The following is a 20,905-nucleotide window of genomic DNA, read 5'->3' on the forward strand; positions in this document are numbered from 1 at the left end:
TAGTAGCTAAATTACCAAATTAGTTAAACAATATTTTTATCTATAGTATTTAAACATATTTAATGAATCTCACATGTTTCATTCTTCTTGTCACAGTCCAGATTTCTAAAATGCGCTGTACTTTGTAGTCCAGGTCAGGTACAATACTGTTCAGTAGTTTGAAGGTTTTTTTTTTTTTTTTGTAATGTTTTTGAAATAAGTCTCTTATGCTCACCAAAGCTGCATTTAGTTAATCAAAAATACAGTAAAAACAGTAATACTGTGAAATCTTATTACAATTTAAAATAATTCAGATCTTCAGATCCAGTCACATGATCATTCAGAAATCAAAAAAAAAAAAAAAAAATCAAATTTTTTTTTTTTGTAGAAACCATGATACATATTTGAAAGTGTTCTTTGATGAATAAAAAGTTCAAAAGAACAGCAATTTCTTTTAAAGAAAAAACAGTAACACACTAGTTTTAGGGTCCAATTCTCACTATTAACTAGTTGCTTATTAGCATACATATTACTAGGATATTGGCTGTTTTTTAGTACTTATAAAGTGCATATTAATGCATTATTCTGCATGACCATATTCTATATCCCTTAATCCTACCCAATACATAAACTTAACAACTACCTTACTAACTAACAAGCAGTAATTAGGAGTTTATTAAGGCAAAAGTCATAGTTAATAGTTAGTTAATAGTGAGAATTGTACCCTAATCTAAAGTGTGACCAAGTTTTCATTTCTTTAGGGTCTTATACTGACCACATTTTTCGAAATGATATTGTATTTTATATTGTAATATTAAATTTTAGTATAATACCATGCAACCTTATTGCAACCATACTATTCTAAGAACCTCTCAGACATCAAGCTGTTGTAATATTTCAACACAATTCGGAGCTCGCATCGTGTGCGGTCACGTCTGCTATCTTACATAGTCGGGGTGGAAAAATGACTGCTTGTAGTATGCTGAATCGGATTTGTTTGAATCCTCCTTGGTCCTCGGCTGCTGATTTTGTTTCCTTTTATGGGCGGAGAACGTTGGAGGCCTCGGCATGTCGGGAAATGAGAGAAGGGCACGGTTTGTTTGGACTACAAGAGAGGATGAAAGGCTTCGGAGGTCAAGTGGTGTGTTCACACCAGAACTCCACTGCAGCGACTTATGATAATCTGTAGAGCGTGAAAAAAGGAGCAAGAGAGGGAGGAATGGGGTGCTGGGGTAGAATAGATGGGGAGAAAAAAAAATAGAGAGAGAGATCCCTGGCAGGGTTCATTTTGTGGGGGCTGCTGTTGCGAGCTCACTACTGCCGATGTGCTTTGCCTTTTAATGTGGCTGTTTCGAAAGAAGACAAACTCCCTGTTTGCTGCCCTGCTTTGTAGGGAGGTAATTATGTTTGTATGCACAAAGGAAATGCTATAATACTAAAATACACCAAACCCATTCAAAAGCACCAATTTATCCCTTCTACAACCCCCCACCCACACACATTCACAAACACTTTAACATGTCTTTCATTCTCTTCATAACTCTGACATGCCAGCAGTCTGCCATGCTGCTCACCACCAAATGATTCGGCCAGTTTGTGCCCACTTAAGGTTTTTCTCTTTTTTGCCATTCCCTCATTTTTCTCCTCTGATGAAACACGACGAGTACTTTCCGGTCATTCCAACCAGCCGGTTAATTACAATAAATTAAGCACTCTGATTTAATTAACCTTTTTAGAATTGGTTTGCTGGCATTACAGTGGGTGGGTTCTTACATCCTGTTGACATTGTACACAACAGCGAAGGACATCGTTCAGTTTTGCGTGAGGGCGACTCCAGGGCCACATGATAATGGACTAGCTGTGAGAACAGGAGGAGATGTTCCTGGCTAATACTGTGGGGGAAAAACATGTTTTGTAAACATGTTTTGCACCAAGGAACCATGCTTAAGTGGAAAAGAGGGCTCTGGGGTTCAGTCTGTGCAGTATAGTTTGCTGTGATGAACGTAATGCAGCAGTGAACTGCTATTGATTATATAAAATCTATTTTACAGCAATAAGCACCTTGCAGTGATATGAAGACAGCTTTTTTAAAAATGTGCCATGGTTTGGAGAAAGATAACATGATATTTAAAATATAAGCGTCTTAAAGGCACAATTTGTCATTTTTCGCCACTAGAGGTCGCCTATTCAAAACAAAGGCGTAGCTTGATGATGCAGAGATTGAGCGCGGAATCAAGGGAGGTGTTGTCTTCACTTCACAGGCGGTGGAAAAGAATATGATGGGACCTGGGCAGAAATCATGTTCATGGATGAGATTATTAATGTTACTGTAGTATGAAGTAGAATAGGGCTGAGTGTTGTGGGAGCGTAACGAGGCCACGGGAGCGATTGCTAAAGAGAGACCAGCGCGACACACGCCTCACGAGCAGCAGAACTTTTATTATGCTTCCGCTTCTTCCAGTCAAGCGTATGTGGGGTAACGCAGCACTGTTTTATCAAATTAGATACATTTGAGTGTGTTGAAAATTATGTTAAATCGTTACTCTGTACATTCGCTTGGCAGCTGGCTGGCTGCTTTGAGACACTTGTTGCACACTGCAGTAAGCTAGATCGATATTAGAATATCATATAATCAAGGAAACGAGATTCAAACAATAAGACTAAACGTGTTGAGCTATATATCAATGATTAGTTTTCTGCCTATAAATGTATCCAAACAGTTTTTCCCTTGTCTAATAAAACATAATATATTCAAGCGTCTTTGGTGTTTCCATGGTTTCTACAAAATTAAACCGGAAATCGAGGGTAACACAGGTATGATGTCATTGATAGGCAACGCACGGACACGGCCCGTGTCCTGGTTAAAATGGCTTATTTCTCTGGATTTAAACATTCTTGGAAACATCTGGGATAATATAAGTACGCAAGTCAATTTCAATTACTGGAAATGATTTTTAATAACAGCACTAGATAAGTTCACCTAAAATTTTAAATCCTGTCATTGATTCATCATGTAATTTCAAACCAAGATGAACTCAAGAATTATATAGTATTTATGCAAATTGTACATTTTTGGTTGCAGTGTCCCTTTAAGATGTTGATCCTGTTTTCTAGATTTTGGTCATTAAGCCCGTGCATAATTTTCTGTTCACCGACATTCAACCACTTGCAATCTTCTAACAGGACATAAATGATGTGGTATGTCTCTGTGGCTTTCACATGCACACGGATCGTATATTAAATTACTGATGTGAACCTGTCTGCTCCTGTTACACAAACATACCATTTTGCTACTTGATTGTGACACAATTTGCATCAACTGCCACACTAAACAGATGAAGTCTGTTGTGAGGTCTTAATGAATAAGGCTGTTCTGTCTCATCCCTGCCTCCCCCTCTGATATCAATCTACAGCAATAATATCTTCTCATTTACTGAGAAGGATGGCTGCGGGACCCCTCATCTGTCGGGCAGTGGGGGCCATGCGTCTTCCTCCCCCCACGTGCCTGTGCGTGGATGATCTATTCTAATCACATCAATTGCACATTACTTCACATCCCATGATGCATCACTCCTCTTTAGCCAATCCATTACATATTTATCACATGGATGCATTGTCAAAACCACCCCCGTACCAGCCACACGCTCTCAAACCCAACGATAGGGGGCTGATCTGTGGGATTGACGCCCTTGTTTGGGATTTAAAACTGAAAAAGCACAACCTGAATGTCTACGCTGTGAGCTGAGGGGCCTAAAGAGGGCTATTGATCGGCGGCCGAGTGACGGATGGCAAAATAAAAGCTTGACAACCTCAACCCAACACCCCCAGCACCACCTGATCTTCAATCAGCCGAACCGCGCACCGCAGGACGCCACCAGCTACAGGCACACTAGCTGCAGGTTTTATTACCCCCCTAAGAACAGTCGCAGGTCTAATTGGCAAACTGCGTTCCAATATGCATATATCACGGCAATGAATACTTAAGCAGGGTTGTATTTAAGAGACGCCGTGCGCCCAGAGCTCCCCTCTCTGAGCCGAGACATCAGCATTGCAGATTTATGCCGGGCCACTGTGAGGAAAAACATAAACACGCGAGGCATTTGATGAAATTTGTCCATTAATGTAGCTCATGGAGTGGGGTGGGGGGCCCCTGAGGTTCATCATCAGAAAGCATCTACAGTGATCTCCCGGCTGCTTGTTGTTGCCGTGGAGTGTATGTTGGCATGGCGACAGCAGCGTGGTACATGCGCCCCTCCTGCGGCTAACAATAGCCTCGCCACAGTCTAATCATGACTCAGCCGCTAGGCACAAAATTAAAGAAAAAAAACACAAATTAGGTACATGAGGATAAGAGGAAAAAGGGGAAGGGGGTGATCGCATGTAATTCAGACGATGGCAAGAATAACAGTGCGCAAAAAGCCATTATGTTTGTTATTGTTGATTCAGGCTGCATGTTATCAGATGGAAGAACATTGCCAATTATAAATGCTCTCTCTCTCTCTCTCTCTCTCTCCTGACCACTCTCTCTATCTCGATGCAGATGCTTTTCTTCGGCAAAATCAAATTAGCAAGAGGGTTAGTTATTTGATAAATGCACAAAAAGCAAGGACGCACACTCATGCTTACTCTCCCACATGCATTTCCTCACTTTATGTTAGTGGACATTTTCATGCTGCCCTGTCAATTTACCCTAGTTTATTTTAAACCTTGTTTACTGTTCAGATGGACTTGAATCAATGTTCTTTATGCTTAGTGCTGTATGTGAGAATAATAATGGCATGGCAACTTTTATTTTCTCATTTAAATACTTTTAATACTGTATGTTTTGTCGACGTAATCATAACCCAGGCAAATATTATCGAAGATTTATATCAGGGGTTTTAAAACTTTTTGCTGTCAAGGACCCCCATTTATATTGTGCAGTATTATAATGTGGTATTATAAAGGCAAAATAGTAATAATAATTGTTTTAAAAATTAAATGATTGGCATTTGTAATGTCATTATACTAAATCAACTTGTTAATGGATATTTACTAAATAGAATTAATCTTATTTTCTAAGCAAAATATGTACATTAACAGCTGTGAAAACCTCCATGTTGTATAAAAAATATCAGCATTTCAGAAATGTTCTCCTCTAAAGTGATTTTTCTGTTTCTGTTTGTCAGTTTTCCATTGAGGGAATATGTGATGAATGTTAAAGGCATAGTTCAACCAGAAATGACAATTCATCATCATTTCTTCATCCTCATGCCAAACCTTTATGACTTTTTCTTCTGTGGAACACACACACACACACACACACACACAAAAAGAATATTTTAAGAAATGTCTCTGTGTTTTTCTTTTTCCACATAGTGGAAGTCAATGGTAACCAAAACTGGTTGACAACAATCTTCAAAATATGTTTCATGTTCTGCAGAAGAAAGAAAGTCATACAGGTTTGGGAAGACATTGGGGTGAGTAAATGATGACAGAGTTGTGATTTTTGGATGAACTATCTCTTTTAAGTTTAATCATTTCTTATATGATTAAAAAAGCCATGAAGTGTCATCCTGATACTTAGGTGTAAAGTATGTTTTTTTTTTTGAGCTGTTAAAATGGCCGTGGGGTCTCTCAGATGACACATAGACCATGAGGGATAACAGCACGGAAGGCAAATGTTTGCATAAAAGCCTCTCGTTCAGGCACAAACCGCTCAACACGAGCAGACGTGCTAAACTCACTCTCAGCGCCACAAACACAATATTCTGCAATCACGCCGAGCAGAACAGCTCGCCTTTGCCTGCTCTCGCAGAGTTCGCTCTACATTAACTTCCTCAGGTTTCATGTTAATGAGGGATCCTGTTCCCGTTTAATAGCTGGCTGTGCTCAAGCCTGCACTGAAAATCAATTTCCAGTCATTTCCACAGAGCATGTCTGCTGCAGTCTCTTCAGGAGTAACAGAGGCCCTACCGACAGAGAAAAATCCATTACGGAGAAAGAGGGAGAGGAGGAGACACGTCCAGACACAGAAAACAAGGCCAAAGGAATCATCGACAAGAGAAAAGAAGCTAGGGATGAGAGGACAGATAAAGGGAGAGAAGGAAGGTAGAGAAAGAAAGACCGAAATGTTGAACATCCATCAAAAAGCAAGCATAAGAAAGAAGATGGCGCACAGAGAAAGAAGAGGGAACAGAGAAAAGAACAATCAATCGCAGATCTGCCAGACGAATGGGACATTCGGAGATGTTGAAGGCACAGATAGGATTCTCAGATTGATGGGAGGAGGAAAAGAATGAAATTCTCCGGGGAGACGAGAACACAATGAGGAGAGAGAGTCCTGCACCTAATGACACATAATAGGCCCGTAACACTTAACAGCAAACAGTTCCATTCCACAATGCGGCCACACAGCAGAGGGCATTAAATATTCATTTCCACCTCTTGAGATGCCGGTAAGCTGCGTCATCAGTTTGACAGTTGATCATTATAACAGCCTCAGCGGCAGGACACTGGAGAGACAGCAGCCACGAGGAGTACGCTTTCACTTTAGGATCTGAACACCGGCCTTTGCGTAACTGCAGCTCTGTCCAGCAGGCAAAATATTTGTAGTCACTGAACCGTAAAACAAGCCAAAAGAGAGTAAAGCTAGTAGCTGTGAAAAACATTTTAAGAGGAATTCCGTACAAGTGATGTAGTCAGATCAGTTTTTCATGTAACATCTATGCAAAATCACTTTCAAAGATTATGAGAACTGAAGCACATTTGAAATAACTGATGACCGTATGCAAATATTTTTCATAAGGCCTGGATAAGGAGGGAAGTGAACTCATTAAATTAAAATTAAAGTGCAAATGTGGAAGATGAGGAGTGACTCTAAAATTAGCACAGGATTTCTGTCCAGCGCTTTATCTGTGCAATGAATGAACCTTTGTCGCCGCGAGAGAGCTCGTAATAGAGCAAACTAAAATTGAGTAAAGCAATATTAACAGTAGACTAGGATATGCTCATCATAATCATAGTCTCACACGCCTCTCATTTTGGCTGTAATTAGTTCAAATGACTCTATTATGAATGTTCAAATATCCATTCTTAACATCCACTGTCAATAGCGCTCACAAGGTATAATTTAGTAATGCACATTTATGTTTCTAAAATAAATTAATAAATAAATAAACTTCATTAACTTCAATCAGGGTGTGTTTGGATGGAAAATAACATACTACAGACTCATTGAGTATTGTACACTTCCTATTTTTAAAACACAGTATGCACTGCTGTATGCAAAAATAAACATTTCACCTTTCTTTGTTTTCACACAATGACCTCGTATTGCATTTTTTAATGAAGTAAATGCCAGCTATTATGAAAATAAATATAATTTTGCATCTTTAATCCAATTTTGAATAGCTTTGGTCAGATTAAATCAAATCAAGAAGTTCAGATTTGTGGCTGATATTTCACTTTTTCATTTGTCATTCTTAAAATGGAAAGTGAAGTTATGTGCAGCATGTCCTGATTTTGCCAAGTTAGATACGTTCCTAGGAAAACATATTTTGTTGATCCTGGAACAACATTTCTGTCCAAAAATTTTATCCTAACAATATCCCTAACCCTACCCACAAGTTTTTCCTAAAATCAGAGGGAAATGTTGGGTGAATAACACTGATATAGAAGCACCTAAGCCTGGTTGTAAGTCTAAACTTGACATAAACTATTAACTTGTCCCTCAAATCGGATTGGTTGGTCCAGGAACATGTTGCACTTCGGGATCTGCATTGTTTTGTTTGATGTAGAATTTGATGTATGCTTTGTTATATACTTCACATTTTCAGTAACACATCTGGTGTATATACTGCATAATGCAAAAAAACAAAACAAAAAAGTAAAACTAGTCTAGTATAGTATATTCCGAGCATACTAGTAATTATATACGGTAAAGTACATCAACTGCTTCCTCTGTAAGGAATGTAGTAAACTATATGCACTTCCTGGCTCACAGCAAGAATTTGAGTACCAAGGCTAATGTGTGTGTGAGTGGTTCAGGTAACCCTCTACATTATGTCCCCACAAAGATGGCAATATCCAAAATCCTTGTCCTTGTGGCGACATTTTGAGGAAAACAAATCATAAAGGTTTTCTGTGATGGGTAGGGTAAGGTTTAGTGGATAGAATTCACAGTTTGTACACTATAAAAATCCTTATGTCGATGGAATGTCCTCATAAAACATGAAAACCCAAAGTGTGTGTGTGCGCGTGTGTTCGCGTCTTGCTGTGTTTGAGACTGCAGTTCAGAGACCCCGTTACACAACAGGCTCACTAGGCTATTCACACATGTGTTGCAGTGGAGTCTGCACGCCATCGACCCTGCTGTGTCCTAGCTTAACCGCTACTCAGGGAGAGCTAGTCTGTCTGCATCTCACTAACACTGCTGCTATGGAATCTGTTGGATATCGGGCATTGGTCTCTAAAGATGGACATGTATATGATCCCTGGACATGATGATATCTGAATCACATTTTCAGTGACCTTGTATACCTCAAGTTACTGTGTGATTTTCATTATCTCAAGGTGATTTTTGTCTCAAATAATGCCAATTAATGTCTAAATATAAATGAAGCATTTTCCTCCTAACACTCCTAGCCACATTCATTCCTAAAATCCTGAATTCTAGATGAACTGCTAATGAAATGTCACAATATCCTTGACCTTGTTCAGTAACACTGGACATTATAGCAAACATGCCCTTTAGTGCTGATGTGAAACTACCATTCCCTGTTTAACATTAAGATTTTGACCAAATTCCCTCCTTTTTATCTTATAGGAATAGGAAGTAAGCCTGAATGTACCATCAGGAGCATTCTCTTCCAAAGAGAGTGTGCTGTTCCTGGAAGTTCGTTTTCAGTGGGGGCAGACAGAGTCAGCGACATGTCCATCATAACGCATCAGCCTTGAGTCCCAGTATCCCAGAATCCCCTGTGCTCTCATTCACTCTCTCACTGTCTGCCAGCGAGCTACACTTCACTGCGTGCTCAAACACTGTGTTTTTTCCCCTGAAACTCACCATTTTATATCTGCACTTATATAGCCGGCATGCGAATATTATGTGGCCGTAAAAAGCAGCTGAAATGCAGCATGACATTATTTACACTAATAAAATGCTGCAACGCGTCTGATTAAACTCGTAGATCAGGTTCGGTTCTCTCTATTCATACTGGTTTTCCACTCTCTTTGCACTCGTTAATTAGCATATTAGCGAAGCTCCGACAATAAAGGCTTGTTCTCCGTAACAACAGCCGTTCAGCGACAGGGCTCTTGTTCTATTACAAAAGAATAATAGATTCACAAGGACACATTTCCTCCAACATACTCAAGATTCATGCCCCAGGAATGTATCTGCACGTGAGAAACCCAGACAACAGACATCTGGTGCTATAGACATCCCAAGGCGTACCTTATCAGCCGTATGCAAACGGTAAAGCACTGCTAAATCCCTCTTCGGCTGTTCAGGATCTAGTTTGTGACTTGCTCAGAATTTCTGAATATCAGTTTTTCATATTCTGTCATTACATTTCTGACTACCGCACATTGTTATGCAAAGCATAGGTGACCTCAAGATTTTGTTTAAAAAAAAAAATATTGGATGCTCGTGTACCTCCAAGCTTCTTATAACTAGCTTAACCAGCAAGTCTCACTTGGGCAACCAGCTTCATACAGTTTGACCAGCATTTTTTGTTGGTGAACAGCATGACTATACTGATCTTCCAGTTACACCAGCATCCAACCATCATAAACCCACTTGTAAATTCATGCTTGTCTAAAATGGTTTCATCAGGGTTAGAAATACAGAATACTAGTTTTAATACATTTAAAAAGCCTGCTCTTGACTAAGCGATATATTATATTTAGATTCCCATTGAGTTTTAAATTCACATGATTTTGTTTATTTAAATTAAGTAAATTAGGCTCAAATCACTTAAAGGGATAGTTCACCCAAAAATGAAAATTTGATGTTTATCTGCTTACCCCCAGCGCATCCAAGATGTAGGTGTCTTTGTTTCTTCAGTAGAACACAAATGATGATTTTTAACTCCAACCGTTGCTGTCTGTCAGTCAAATAATGCTAGTGGATGGGAACTTCTACAATAAGAGTAAATAAAACTTGCTTAGACAAGTCCAAATTAAACCCTGCAGCTCGTGATGACACATTGATGTCCTAAGACAAGAAACGATCGGTTTGTGCGAGAAACCAAACAGTATTTATATCATTTTTTACCTCTAATACACCACTATGTCCAACTGCGTTCATCACTCGATTCGTTTGGTCTGATCGTGCTCTGACAGCGGCAGTGATGTCTCGCTCTCATTGAAGTATATGCGCGAGACATCACTGCCGCTGTCAGAGCGCGATCAGACCAAACGAATCGAGTGATGAATGCAGTTGGACATAGTGGTGTATTAGAGTAGCCTGGGTGCCAGCCCGAACCCTGCCCACAACATTTTTTGGACGGGAAGTTCGGTCTGGACTCGATCCATTGTGGAGTAATTATGCTCGGCTCCCAGAAGGCCGAGCCAATCAAATTGCCAGGGCGGGCTTTAATCGATGATGGACAGGCTATCTGCGGTTACGTAACCACCCACGTCATCAAAGAGCGCTTGGGTTGAATTGGTTTTCACCAACGATGACTGCAGCTGGAGAAGTAAGATGTTTAGATTCCGCTATCACGTCTGTAATAAAAGAAATCGACAGCGCATTAATTTTAAAAGACGAACAAAGAACCGCAATCAAGGCATTTGTCGATGGGAAAGATTTGTTTGCCGTCCTTCCAACGGGATTCGGCTAAAGTTTAAGTACAAGTTCAACATACGTCACTTACTGCGTTGCTCTGATTGGTTGTAGGTCTATCCAATTGAGTGCAGAGTTTTTTTTTTTTTACTGGTTCGGTTAAGACACGCCCCATAATTCAAGTGCAATGGAGCAGTATCAGACTCACATTCTGCCTAGAATATGAGTATGACGAAGTCAGGCTAGTATTAGAGGTAAAAAAATGATATAAATACTGTTCGGTTTCTCACACAAACCGATCGTTTCGTGTCTTAAGACATCAATGTGTCGTCACGAGCCGCAGGGTTTAATTTGGATTTGTCTGTCGTGTTTTATTTACTCTTATAGTCCAAGTTCCCGCTGACTTGCATTATACCACTGACAGACGGCAGCGGTTGCAGTTAAAAATCATCATTTGTGTTCTACTGAAGAAACAAAGACACCTACATCTTGGATGCGCTGGGGGTAAGCAGATAAACATCACATTTTCATTTTTGGGTGAACTATCCCTTTAAATTCATTCTTGAAAATTGTTGAGTTTGTGACTTTTTTTTTTTTAAATGTGACATATACAGTTATATTTTTAATTGCTTTATGATCTAATATAACTATAAAGCAATGGAATATGTAACTCAAATTCACAAGAGATTCGAGGGTTACATTCTGGATGTCATTCTTGCTTTCATCCTCACAATCTACATTCTGACATTTGCTTGTTTCTCCTTTATCCATATCCATATGAATGGAAAATGTGAGCTTGCATATATATGGAGTCACTGGAATGTCTGTCTGAACTACTATCAGTTATATCTTTTGTTTGGTAACTTTCTTATATTTTCCTACTCCTTGAAGTGCTTCGTCAAGAATTAGAAGTGATGCCACATTTTGTAACATTATAACATAATGTGAGTGACTTTTATGTACTTTCAGGGCATTTGCAGATGGGCTGGACAACAGCAGAACACATTTGATGTGAGCAGTGCTTTGTGGCTATAAATTTTGTTCTAGTGTTACTCAACAGAAACAGAAAGTATATTTTAGATATGACAGGTAATGGTGTGTAGTTTACCACAGCTTAAAATGGATGCAGAAACACTAAAGCCACCATTTCATGATTGCATGAAGTATTACTTCTTGTCTGTGTGTGTGGGCAAACAACTGAAATGTTTGGAGTGATGGACAGAATAAAGCGATTTTATGAAATTGAACATTTTAATTCAAAATGAAGGAGATTAAGCCGAGCAGAAAAGCTTTGCTTAACTAAAAAAGGTGCTGTGATTGTCAGTAGTTGAAAGTAAGATTTTGGAATTGAGTCTACCCATCTTGACCGTATTCGAAGTGCTCCATGTAATACGTCTTTACTGCATGATGTGGTCAAGACCTGAATAAAATGGGATTATCAGACGCCTACATTTTGGTGACAAAGATGCGAATCAAAGCATGTGTTAACCTTGGTTATGTATTTTTTTTCTAAGCCCAGCCAATTCTGTCAACATCTGCCTTTTCCTCCCCACAGAACATCGTTTATGAATATTTTGATCCTGTCATACTCTAATTCATCACTCAATGGTTCTATTTAGCAGACCTTGAGAAGCGTTTAAAAATCCCCCCACGTTTAAATAAAGACAAGCATTTATACAAAGCAGAGCAACCTTGAGTTAGTGAGGAGCGTTATCCCTTGTCCATAAAGACATCCTATTCAAACTACTTTTTTTTCTCCTCACTTTTGTGTTTCAGATTGAAGTACATTGAAGCAGCATGTTCTGGGTGGATTCCAGGAGGATGAAAGTGACAGACAGAGAGAGCGAGAGAGAAGAGGATGTGTAACTGCATTTTCCTTTTTTGTACTTACACTTTTTTTTATCATTATATTTCAAGTATGTTTTCAAACATTGCCATCAAATGGCCATTTCACCAGCGTGTACATGCACTAATATGAAAGCGGATATAATATTATAACAAATGCTAAGTCGTAATAATAATTGGCTATTTAGTTGATGCTTGTAAAAATGTGACTCAACACAAAATAATTAAGAAATGCAATTATACAGTTTTAGACAGTGAGATTATTATTTGTGGTAGTTTACAGAAGGCAGTTAAGTGTGTTTCTCACACAGCACCATGAAACAGTCTCAGATTATAGTTTATTTAATCAGATAGCGCCATCTGCTGTTTAATTTAGAAAGTTCTATATATGTTCTACTGAGATAATAGTTTGAGGCTCATATAAATTAAAAAATATGGCCTGGTTTCACAGACAGGGATCAGATTGAGCCAGGATTAGACCTTAGCTCAATTAGGACATTTAAGTAGCTTTTAAAAATGTGCCTAAAAAAACAAAACAAAAAACAAAAAAACAAACAGAACATTACTGGTGTGCATCTTGAGACAAAACAATGGAAGTGACATTTTAAGATATGTCAGTGCAAGTTACTTTCAGTTAAAAGAGCTCAAACATGCATTTTAGTTAGGACTAGGCTTACTGTACACCTTGTCTGTGATACTGAGGGCATATAAATAAATGACAAAATTCTCTCTCCCTTAGTTTTTCATGACTGTGTTGGGAAATTATCTTTAGGTCTGGAACCTGGATTTGTTGAAATAAATGGTTGCGTAGGTCACACTGTCTGGTGTAACTGGTGTCTGTAGAGAGATGAGACAAATTAACAGCAATAAATAAATAAATAAATAAAATAAAAAATCTTAGGGGAAATGACAATCACAGTTGGCAGCACAATAAATTGATAACATTATATAATATACTGTTTTGGACTGTAACAGATGTGTAATATTAATTAACATCTGCACTCACCTCATCTCTTTTATTTATGTTTGTTTTTTCTGCAGAAAAAAAGATAATTATGAGATGATGTTGATTTAAAGATGACATTTTGGAATTCTTGGATGAAAAAGATCTTACCATATCTGACATGACGGTACATTTCATGACTCTTTTCTCTGTTTCCCAGTGTGTTCCTGTGCTCTACTGGAGGAAAATGAAGAAAATTAGACCTTGACATGTTTTTTGAAAAGGTTTGTTGGTAATAATTGTCAGTATTTGAATATGTCAATATGTTAAGTTATTTTAGTAAAACAGTAAACATAGCTTGCAGCTAATAGGCTATATGAAATGAAATATATTTAAATACCTCTGTCATTCCTCATTTGGCTGATATTGATGTAGACTGGTTCAGACTCCTGAGGGTCAGAGTGCACTGAAATAATTGAAAATACAGCAAGAGTTACAGTTTTGAAAGAAAGAAAGAAAGAAAGAAAGAAAGAAAGAAAGAAAGAAAGAAAGAAAAGAAAAGAGTGATTACTGACCAGTCATTTACTGTGAAAAGATTTAGAAAATACTGATGTACATGTGTGTGTATATATATATATATATATATATATATATATATATATATATATATATATATATATATTTTGTTTTACCTGACATTCGTTTTCTGTAATAGTAATACAATAGAGCTCCAAGCAGAATCCCAGTAAACAGAGCCAAAACAGAGGATACAGTAGCCTTAACTAAAAGAAAATAGAGACTTTATTTCTAAATTAAAAGTTTTAATTAAATTAATTTGTTGACTTTTCTACACCAGGATCATTTGATGGTGAGCTAGAATTATTTAATATTTATTTATTTATTTATTTTTATTTCTGAGATAGGTGACGTGTATATTAATGGTTAAAAAATATTACCTTGGTTTGTTAATGTTGATGAGGAAAGACTGATTGTTATAGGGGCCAGAGCTCTGAGTTCATTCTCAGTAAAAACTGCACACTGCCAGTGCAGCGGGTCTGTTTCATAGCTGGATAGATTCACTGTGAGTTGTAGCTTGTGTTCAGTCATAATTTGCTGTTTTTCCAGAACTCCTCTGTTCCCCTCCATCCTGAGCCAGACCAGCGTCACTGAATCAGTCACTTCAGAAACTTCACAGGTAAGAATCACTGACTGAGTCCTCAACACACCATCAGGGGGCTCCACTGAGACTGAAAACAACAACAACAACATCAATGACTTTTTAAATGCACTGAACAAATGTGCTGATGATCAAATCTAACTGAAAAATCAATGTATTTATTATTATTGACTGATTCATTTTTGCAAACCTCTGATGGTGTGTAGCATTGTGGTTGTGTAGGGAATCTTTTGATCATTTGTAATACACCTGTATGCCCCACTATGATTAAAGTTCACAGGTGAGATGTGAAAGGTAAAAAGTTGATCATTGTAAGTGGTTGAAGAAAGTCTTCCTGGTTTAATTGGTCCTTTTACTTGAACTTCACTTCCTTTTTCAACTGCTATCAGATCAATGATCTGTGAATCAGGCCTCGGCTCCCAGGTCCATTTCCAGCTCTCGTACTTCCTGGAAGACTTGCAGATCAGTGATACGTCACTATTATTAGAGCTTTGTCTGTAAATTGTATTATTTTTATTATATGAATCTGGAAAGACAATAGGTAACATGGTGAATTTCAGTGAATACATCTCAGTTACTACATTTCAGTTTTAAACATTTTTCTTTTACAATAAAGCTTGTTTTATTTGAAAAATTGCTAATTTTGTTTATTAATTATAAGTTAATTACATTAACTTACAGTATTCTTAATGAAAATATTATTCATTATCATTATTATTTAGGCATACACCACAGATTTAATATAAAAGAATATACTTACTTGAACTGACAGTAAGCAAGTAATTCCTAACAGTTTTTACTGTTCCATTTTCCATCAATCTACAGTAATATTTCCCCTCATTGTGTTTATCAACGGTGTGTAAGATGATGTAGGCAGAGTTGTTGTACAGTAGAGTGGTGTTGGATGTTTGTTGTCCGTCTTTCTCCCACTGCAATGTTGAGGATTCAGACAGGAAAGAGACCTCACATCGCAAAGACACATCAACGCCACGCTGAACTTTTAGAGATATCAGTATTTTAGAGATTTCAGTATTAGAACCAGTTTGAGAAATGTTGTATATCTTTCTTACATTCATAACAAAATTTACTGTTACTTTTAAAATATTTTTGCTGTATGGAAACTCAACCAACCTTCTGTTTGGGCAGTTTTATTCCGTGGATATTCTGTGTAATGAAAAACAATTACAACCATTACATATAAAAAACCTTGCACGACAAATCCCACAAACTTCGCTACATCAGCTGATGACTTTGCATAAACACAATATTTGTTCAACAGCATTTTCAAAACATTTGAACAAAAAGAGGTTTATAAATAAAACATTGTTTTGGATTGTCAGGTTGTTAATCACTGACATTGACACAGACATGTTTAAGTCTGTCATGTTCAACTCCAGGAGATTTCTGTGGCTGTGAGAGTATGAGTGATATTTCTGGACTAACTTTTTTTTTTTTTTTTTTAAATCTTATACTTTACTTAATTTGTTTTGAATTAAACCATTTTATACATCTTTAAATAGATATTTAATTTAAATTTTATTACAATGAAGATAATGGAAGATTACTGTATAAATGATAATGATTACATTTTTTTTTTTAAATAGTTTGTATGTTATGTACAGTGCAATCAACAGACAGCAAAAGAGAAAAGAGTTAAGATATCTTGACAGAATGTTTTTCCTTTTGCTTTAATCTCTTGGTTAAAGTGAGACTTACCAATAGCGTGGAATCGTGAACAAAATCCACACATCAAAATAAAGATTTTAAAAGGCGCAAGTAGCATGATTCTTCTTTCCAGTGTCTCAGATAAAATGATGCACTCTGAAGAGTTTGAAGATTCAACTAGCCAGTAACTTTTAATGGGCGGTGCAAAATTCAGAAATCTCTCATAGAAAACAACCAGTGTGTGAATTTTAAACAAAATGTTCATGCAGAGAAATACTGTATTATCTAGCACTATTTTTTATTTATTTATTTATTTATTTATGAACAAATATCTACAAATCTAACTCATAAGAAAGAATTCATGTTTTTAAAATCTTCTGTTTGTTCATGGTTTAAATAGATCTAATAAACCCATTCATTTTAGGCTATCTTGCATCAATAAAATAAGACATGTTTTCTAAATTTTATTTTTAGACTAGTCTGGTTTGCACGATTAGCTAATTTCCAGTTCAGGAAATGTTTTTTCTAAACTGAACTATCTTGAGGTTTCTCTCAGGCACAAATCTGTGATCTGAAGTGTGATCTAAACTCACAAGCTCACCAACTTTATTGAGGAGGTCTATTTTTGAAACTCAGTTTCTTTATAGGCACCTTCAAATCTACAAAACATTCCACTGTCATTGCCCATGTAAAAATGATTCATTTCATTGACCCATTGTTACTGAAAGTAATTATAATCATTGTAATATAATTAAACAATAAATTTCAATATTACCTTTAATATTACTGCCTTGCTTTCTGGGGGTTTTATAAGGCACTAGTCTTTGTTAAGCTTTGAAACAATATGACTTTGCCCATAAAAATGCAATTAATAAAATGACCAAAATAGAATTTAATAGAACCAGAAATGAATTAAAAGAATCAAAAAAAAAAAAAAAAAAAAAACGAATATTAGACAGTTTTTGAACTTTTATTTCGTGTTCCTGTTCTGAGTGCTGGTCTGAGGTGATCATAGTTAGACAAGAGGTATAAGAAACATTGTTTTTTGATTTACTGAAGCATCGCCTTCACACAGAGTAATTTCAAATGTGCCTGACAACATTTAATTTCTCAAAATTAGCAATAGAAATGACATCTTAAAGGCTTTGGTGCACATAGGGAATGTAATCATTTTACATTTATTTTTATGAATGTCTTATAGTTTACAATTCTTGCAATTTATGTATTTTTCTCTTTGCATTCTTACTTTTAGTTGAAATATTTGTAGCTTTTTCCATACCAGGAAATGCGTTGCTAGATTTAACACAGTTGTGTGTCATGAAACCACATGGAGGTTTCTTTCTGGTATGCAAGCATATTAATTCAAGTCTGATTACGCAGATGATGTTTGTTGCATTTGTTTTCTCCCATGCAAATGAAACCCAAAGACCTGTTGCTTACAGAGAGAGCACACACAACACAATCTCAACAAGATTTATTACTCTTAATTCATTCCTAATTTACCAAAATAATGCATGACTAGCTTGCTGTTATTAACACAATATTTATTTGATGTTTTGAATTCCATAAAAAAAGGAAACACAACATTCTGTACAGGAATTTCCAAAGTGAACGCTCATTGTGCTGAATAGATGACTGTAGTACTGCAGTCCAAAATCCTGTGTAGATATACAAGCTTAAACACAGTCAGAAAAAAAGGTACTGTGCTTGTCACTGGGGCAGTACCCTAAGGTACAAAAGTGAAAAGGTACACCTTTGTACCTTACCCCTAGTAGGGCCTAAATGGTGCGTATTTGTACCTTAAAGGTACATATTGGTACCTTTTTACCTTTGTACCTTAAAGGTCCCGTTTTTCGTGTTTTTTTTTTAAGCTTTGATTGTGTTTATAGTGTGCAATATAACATGTGTTCATGTTTCGCGTGTAAAAAAACACAGTATTTTTCACATAATTTACTTATCTGTATACCGCTGTTTCCACTGTCATAAAAACGGGCTGATGACTTCCTTGTTCTATGAAGTCCCTCCTTCAGAAATACGTAACGAGTTCTGATTGTGCCAGCGGTTCCTGTGTTGTGATTCGACAGCAGTGTAACGCATCTTGCCCGGAAAGGTCACGCCTCTTACCATAACGTGGAGATGCACGCGCTCAGTGTTATTGTAAACATGTCTTTAATTTTACCCTATCAATTTGAGCCGGAATCAGACCCGGTGATTGGACTGCGGGATGAAAATAGCAGCGTTTCGACGACATGGCGACAAACACACTCTACAAACGCAACTCTTGTGTATTCCTGTGGGCGGAGGTTAGTCAAAAAACTGTTTTAGTGACGTCATTAAAGAAGGAAGTAGAGGGATGTAGTCCAAACTGGCCGTTCGATGTAGGCGACTTTTGTTAAATAAAATATCTCGCTTGGCATTGAACTTTGAGCTTTAAAATTTTACAGATTTTATTTATACTCTAACAACAACATTACACACTAACTAAAGTTTGAAACATGGGATCACGAAGAACGGGACCTTTAAGATACTGCCCCAGTGACAAGCACCGCACTTTTTTTTCTGACAGTGAAGAGTGTACTTTTACTGTAAATCACAAATAAATCATGAATCATTAGCAAATCAAAATGACATTCTGAAATGTTTATGAGAGAAGGGGTTTCATAGCTGACCTCTGAACTTGCATGACTGATTTTAAACCAGCTGTCAGCTCCTGCAAAATAATCATAGTCACAGTTTTAGCTCAGATTTGTCATTTTAAATAACACACAGAGGTTAATGTGTAATATTAATGTGCAGATAAGCCAATGTCTATTTAAGCCAAGCCATAATGGAAGATTACTGTTTAAATGATAATGATTAAAATTGTTTTTAAATAGTTTGAAATTATTAAATCATTCCATAATTTATCAATTTCTAATGAATACTTGTGTTGTGTACGGTACAAGCAACAAACAGCAAAGGAGAAAAGAATTAAAATATCTTGACAGAATATTTTACTTTTTGCTATCTCTTGATTAAGTGAGACTCACTGATAGTGTGGAATCGGGAACAAAATCCACACATCAAAATAAAGATTTTAAAAGGTAAAAAGTTGCATGATTCTTCTTTCCAGTGTCTCAGATAAAATGATGCACTCTGAAGAGTTTGAAGAATCAACTAGCCAGTAACTTTTAATGGGCGGTGCAAAATTCAGAAATCTGTCTGTCATAGAAAACAACCAGAATGTGAATTTTAAACAAAATCTTCATGCAGAGAGATACTGTACTATCTAGTACTAATTTATTATTATTATTTCTTTTTTATGAACAAATGTCTACAAATCTAACTCATAAGAAAGAAATCATGTTTTTAAAATCTTCTGTTTGTTCATGGTTTAAATAGATCTAATAAACCCATTCATTTTAGGCTATCTTGCATCAATAATATAAGACATGTTTTCTAAATATTATTTTTAGACTAGTCTGGTTTGCATGATTAGCTAAATTCCAGTTCAGGAAATGTTTTTCTAAACTGAACTATCTTGAGGTTTCTCTCAGGCACAAATCTGTGATCTGAAGTGTGATCTAAACTCACGAGCTCACCAACTTTATTGAGGAGGTCTATTTTTGAAACTCAGTTTCTTTATAGGCACCTTCAAATCTACAAAACATTCCACTGTCATTGCCCATGTAAAAATGATTCATTTCATTGACCCATTGTTGCTGAAAGTAATTATAATCAATGTAATATAATTAAACAATAAATGTCAATATTACCTTTAATATTACTGCCTTGCTTTCTGGGGGTTTTATAAGGCACTAGTCTTTGTTAAGCCTTGAAACAATATTTTTTGTGTAAAAGCATTAAACTCCATTGAACTGAACTGACATTTTGTGACTCAACAACCCGCATGCCCCAAAAAATGCTGTCACAACCTTCCATTAAACAGCCTTCTTTAGGCTTTTCAGTGAAATATAAACAGTATAGCAAATTATGAAATTATCTATTTATATTAAGGAAACAAAAAATATCTAAATATACATTTTGCCCATAAAAATGCAATTAATAATATTAGACAGTGTTTGGCAATTAGGCAGATTTTTAACTTTTGTTTCATGTTCCTGTTCTGAGTGCTGGTCTAAAATGAAATTACTTTTTATGGGCTTTGGTGCACATAGGGAATGCAATCATTTTACATTTATTTTTATGAATGTCTTATAGTTTAAAATTCTTGCAATTTAATATTTTTCGTTTTGCATTCTAACTTTTAGTTGAAATATTTTTAGCTTTTTTCCATACCAGGAAATGCGTTGCTAGATTTAACACAGTTGTGTGTCATGAAACCACATGGAGGTTTCTTTCTGGTATGCAAGCATATTAATTCAAGTCTGATTACGCAGATGATGTTTGTTGCATTTGTTTTCTCCCATGCAAATGAAACCCAAAGACCTGTTGCTTACAGAGAGAGCACACACAACACAATCTCAACAAGATTTATTACTCTTAATTCATTCCTAATTTACCAAAATAATGCATGATTTATTATTAA

At 36.5% G+C, this 20,905-nt stretch overlaps 1 protein-coding gene and 1 long non-coding RNA gene across 3 annotated transcripts in view; one reads left to right on the plus strand and one right to left on the minus strand.

The window, feature by feature from the left end:
- The window catches only part of LOC125270277, a 29,550-nt gene extending 14,768 nt beyond the window's left edge, over positions 1–14,782 (plus strand). The window contains exons 1-4 of one of the 2 annotated variants that reach the window (XR_007185314.1): positions 11,297–11,758; positions 12,524–12,630; positions 13,756–13,819; positions 14,661–14,782. This is a non-coding gene — a long non-coding RNA (uncharacterized LOC125270277). Of the gene's footprint in view, positions 1–11,296; positions 11,759–12,523; positions 12,631–13,755; positions 13,820–14,660 lie in introns of those variants that run through there. The other variant, XR_007185313.1, reaches the window with a different exon arrangement.
- Positions 12,517–17,285, minus strand: LOC125270274. Its single transcript, XM_048193670.1, has 10 exons — positions 16,429–17,285; positions 15,844–15,876; positions 15,473–15,709; positions 14,903–15,238; positions 14,492–14,782; positions 14,228–14,317; positions 13,936–14,001; positions 13,707–13,772; positions 13,599–13,627; positions 12,517–13,429 (listed from the first exon to the last, which is right to left on the minus strand). The coding sequence occupies exons 1-10, from the start codon at positions 16,640–16,642 to the stop codon at positions 13,361–13,363; spliced, it is 1,431 nt and encodes a 476-aa protein (XP_048049627.1). The 5' UTR covers positions 16,643–17,285; the 3' UTR covers positions 12,517–13,360.
- Between the last annotated feature and the right edge of the window lie 3,620 nt (positions 17,286–20,905).

This window comes from Megalobrama amblycephala, linkage group LG6, assembly GCF_018812025.1.
Source record: "Megalobrama amblycephala isolate DHTTF-2021 linkage group LG6, ASM1881202v1, whole genome shotgun sequence".
NCBI classification, from domain to species: Eukaryota; Metazoa; Chordata; class Actinopteri; order Cypriniformes; family Xenocyprididae; genus Megalobrama; species Megalobrama amblycephala.

Bases quoted from the DNA above. Each gene is read 5' to 3' on its own strand.
- LOC125270274 (XM_048193670.1), bottom strand. From the start codon at position 16,642: ATGAACATTTTGTTTAAAATTCACACACTGGTTGTTTTCTATGAGAGA. The intron at 15,239-15,472 runs GTAAGTATATTC...TTGTCTTTCCAG, and splicing joins CTTGCTTACTGTCAGTTCAA to ATTCATATAATAAAAATAAT. The intron at 13,628-13,706 runs GTAAGATCTTTT...TTTTTTCTGCAG, and splicing joins GTACCGTCATGTCAGATATG to AAAAAACAAACATAAATAAA.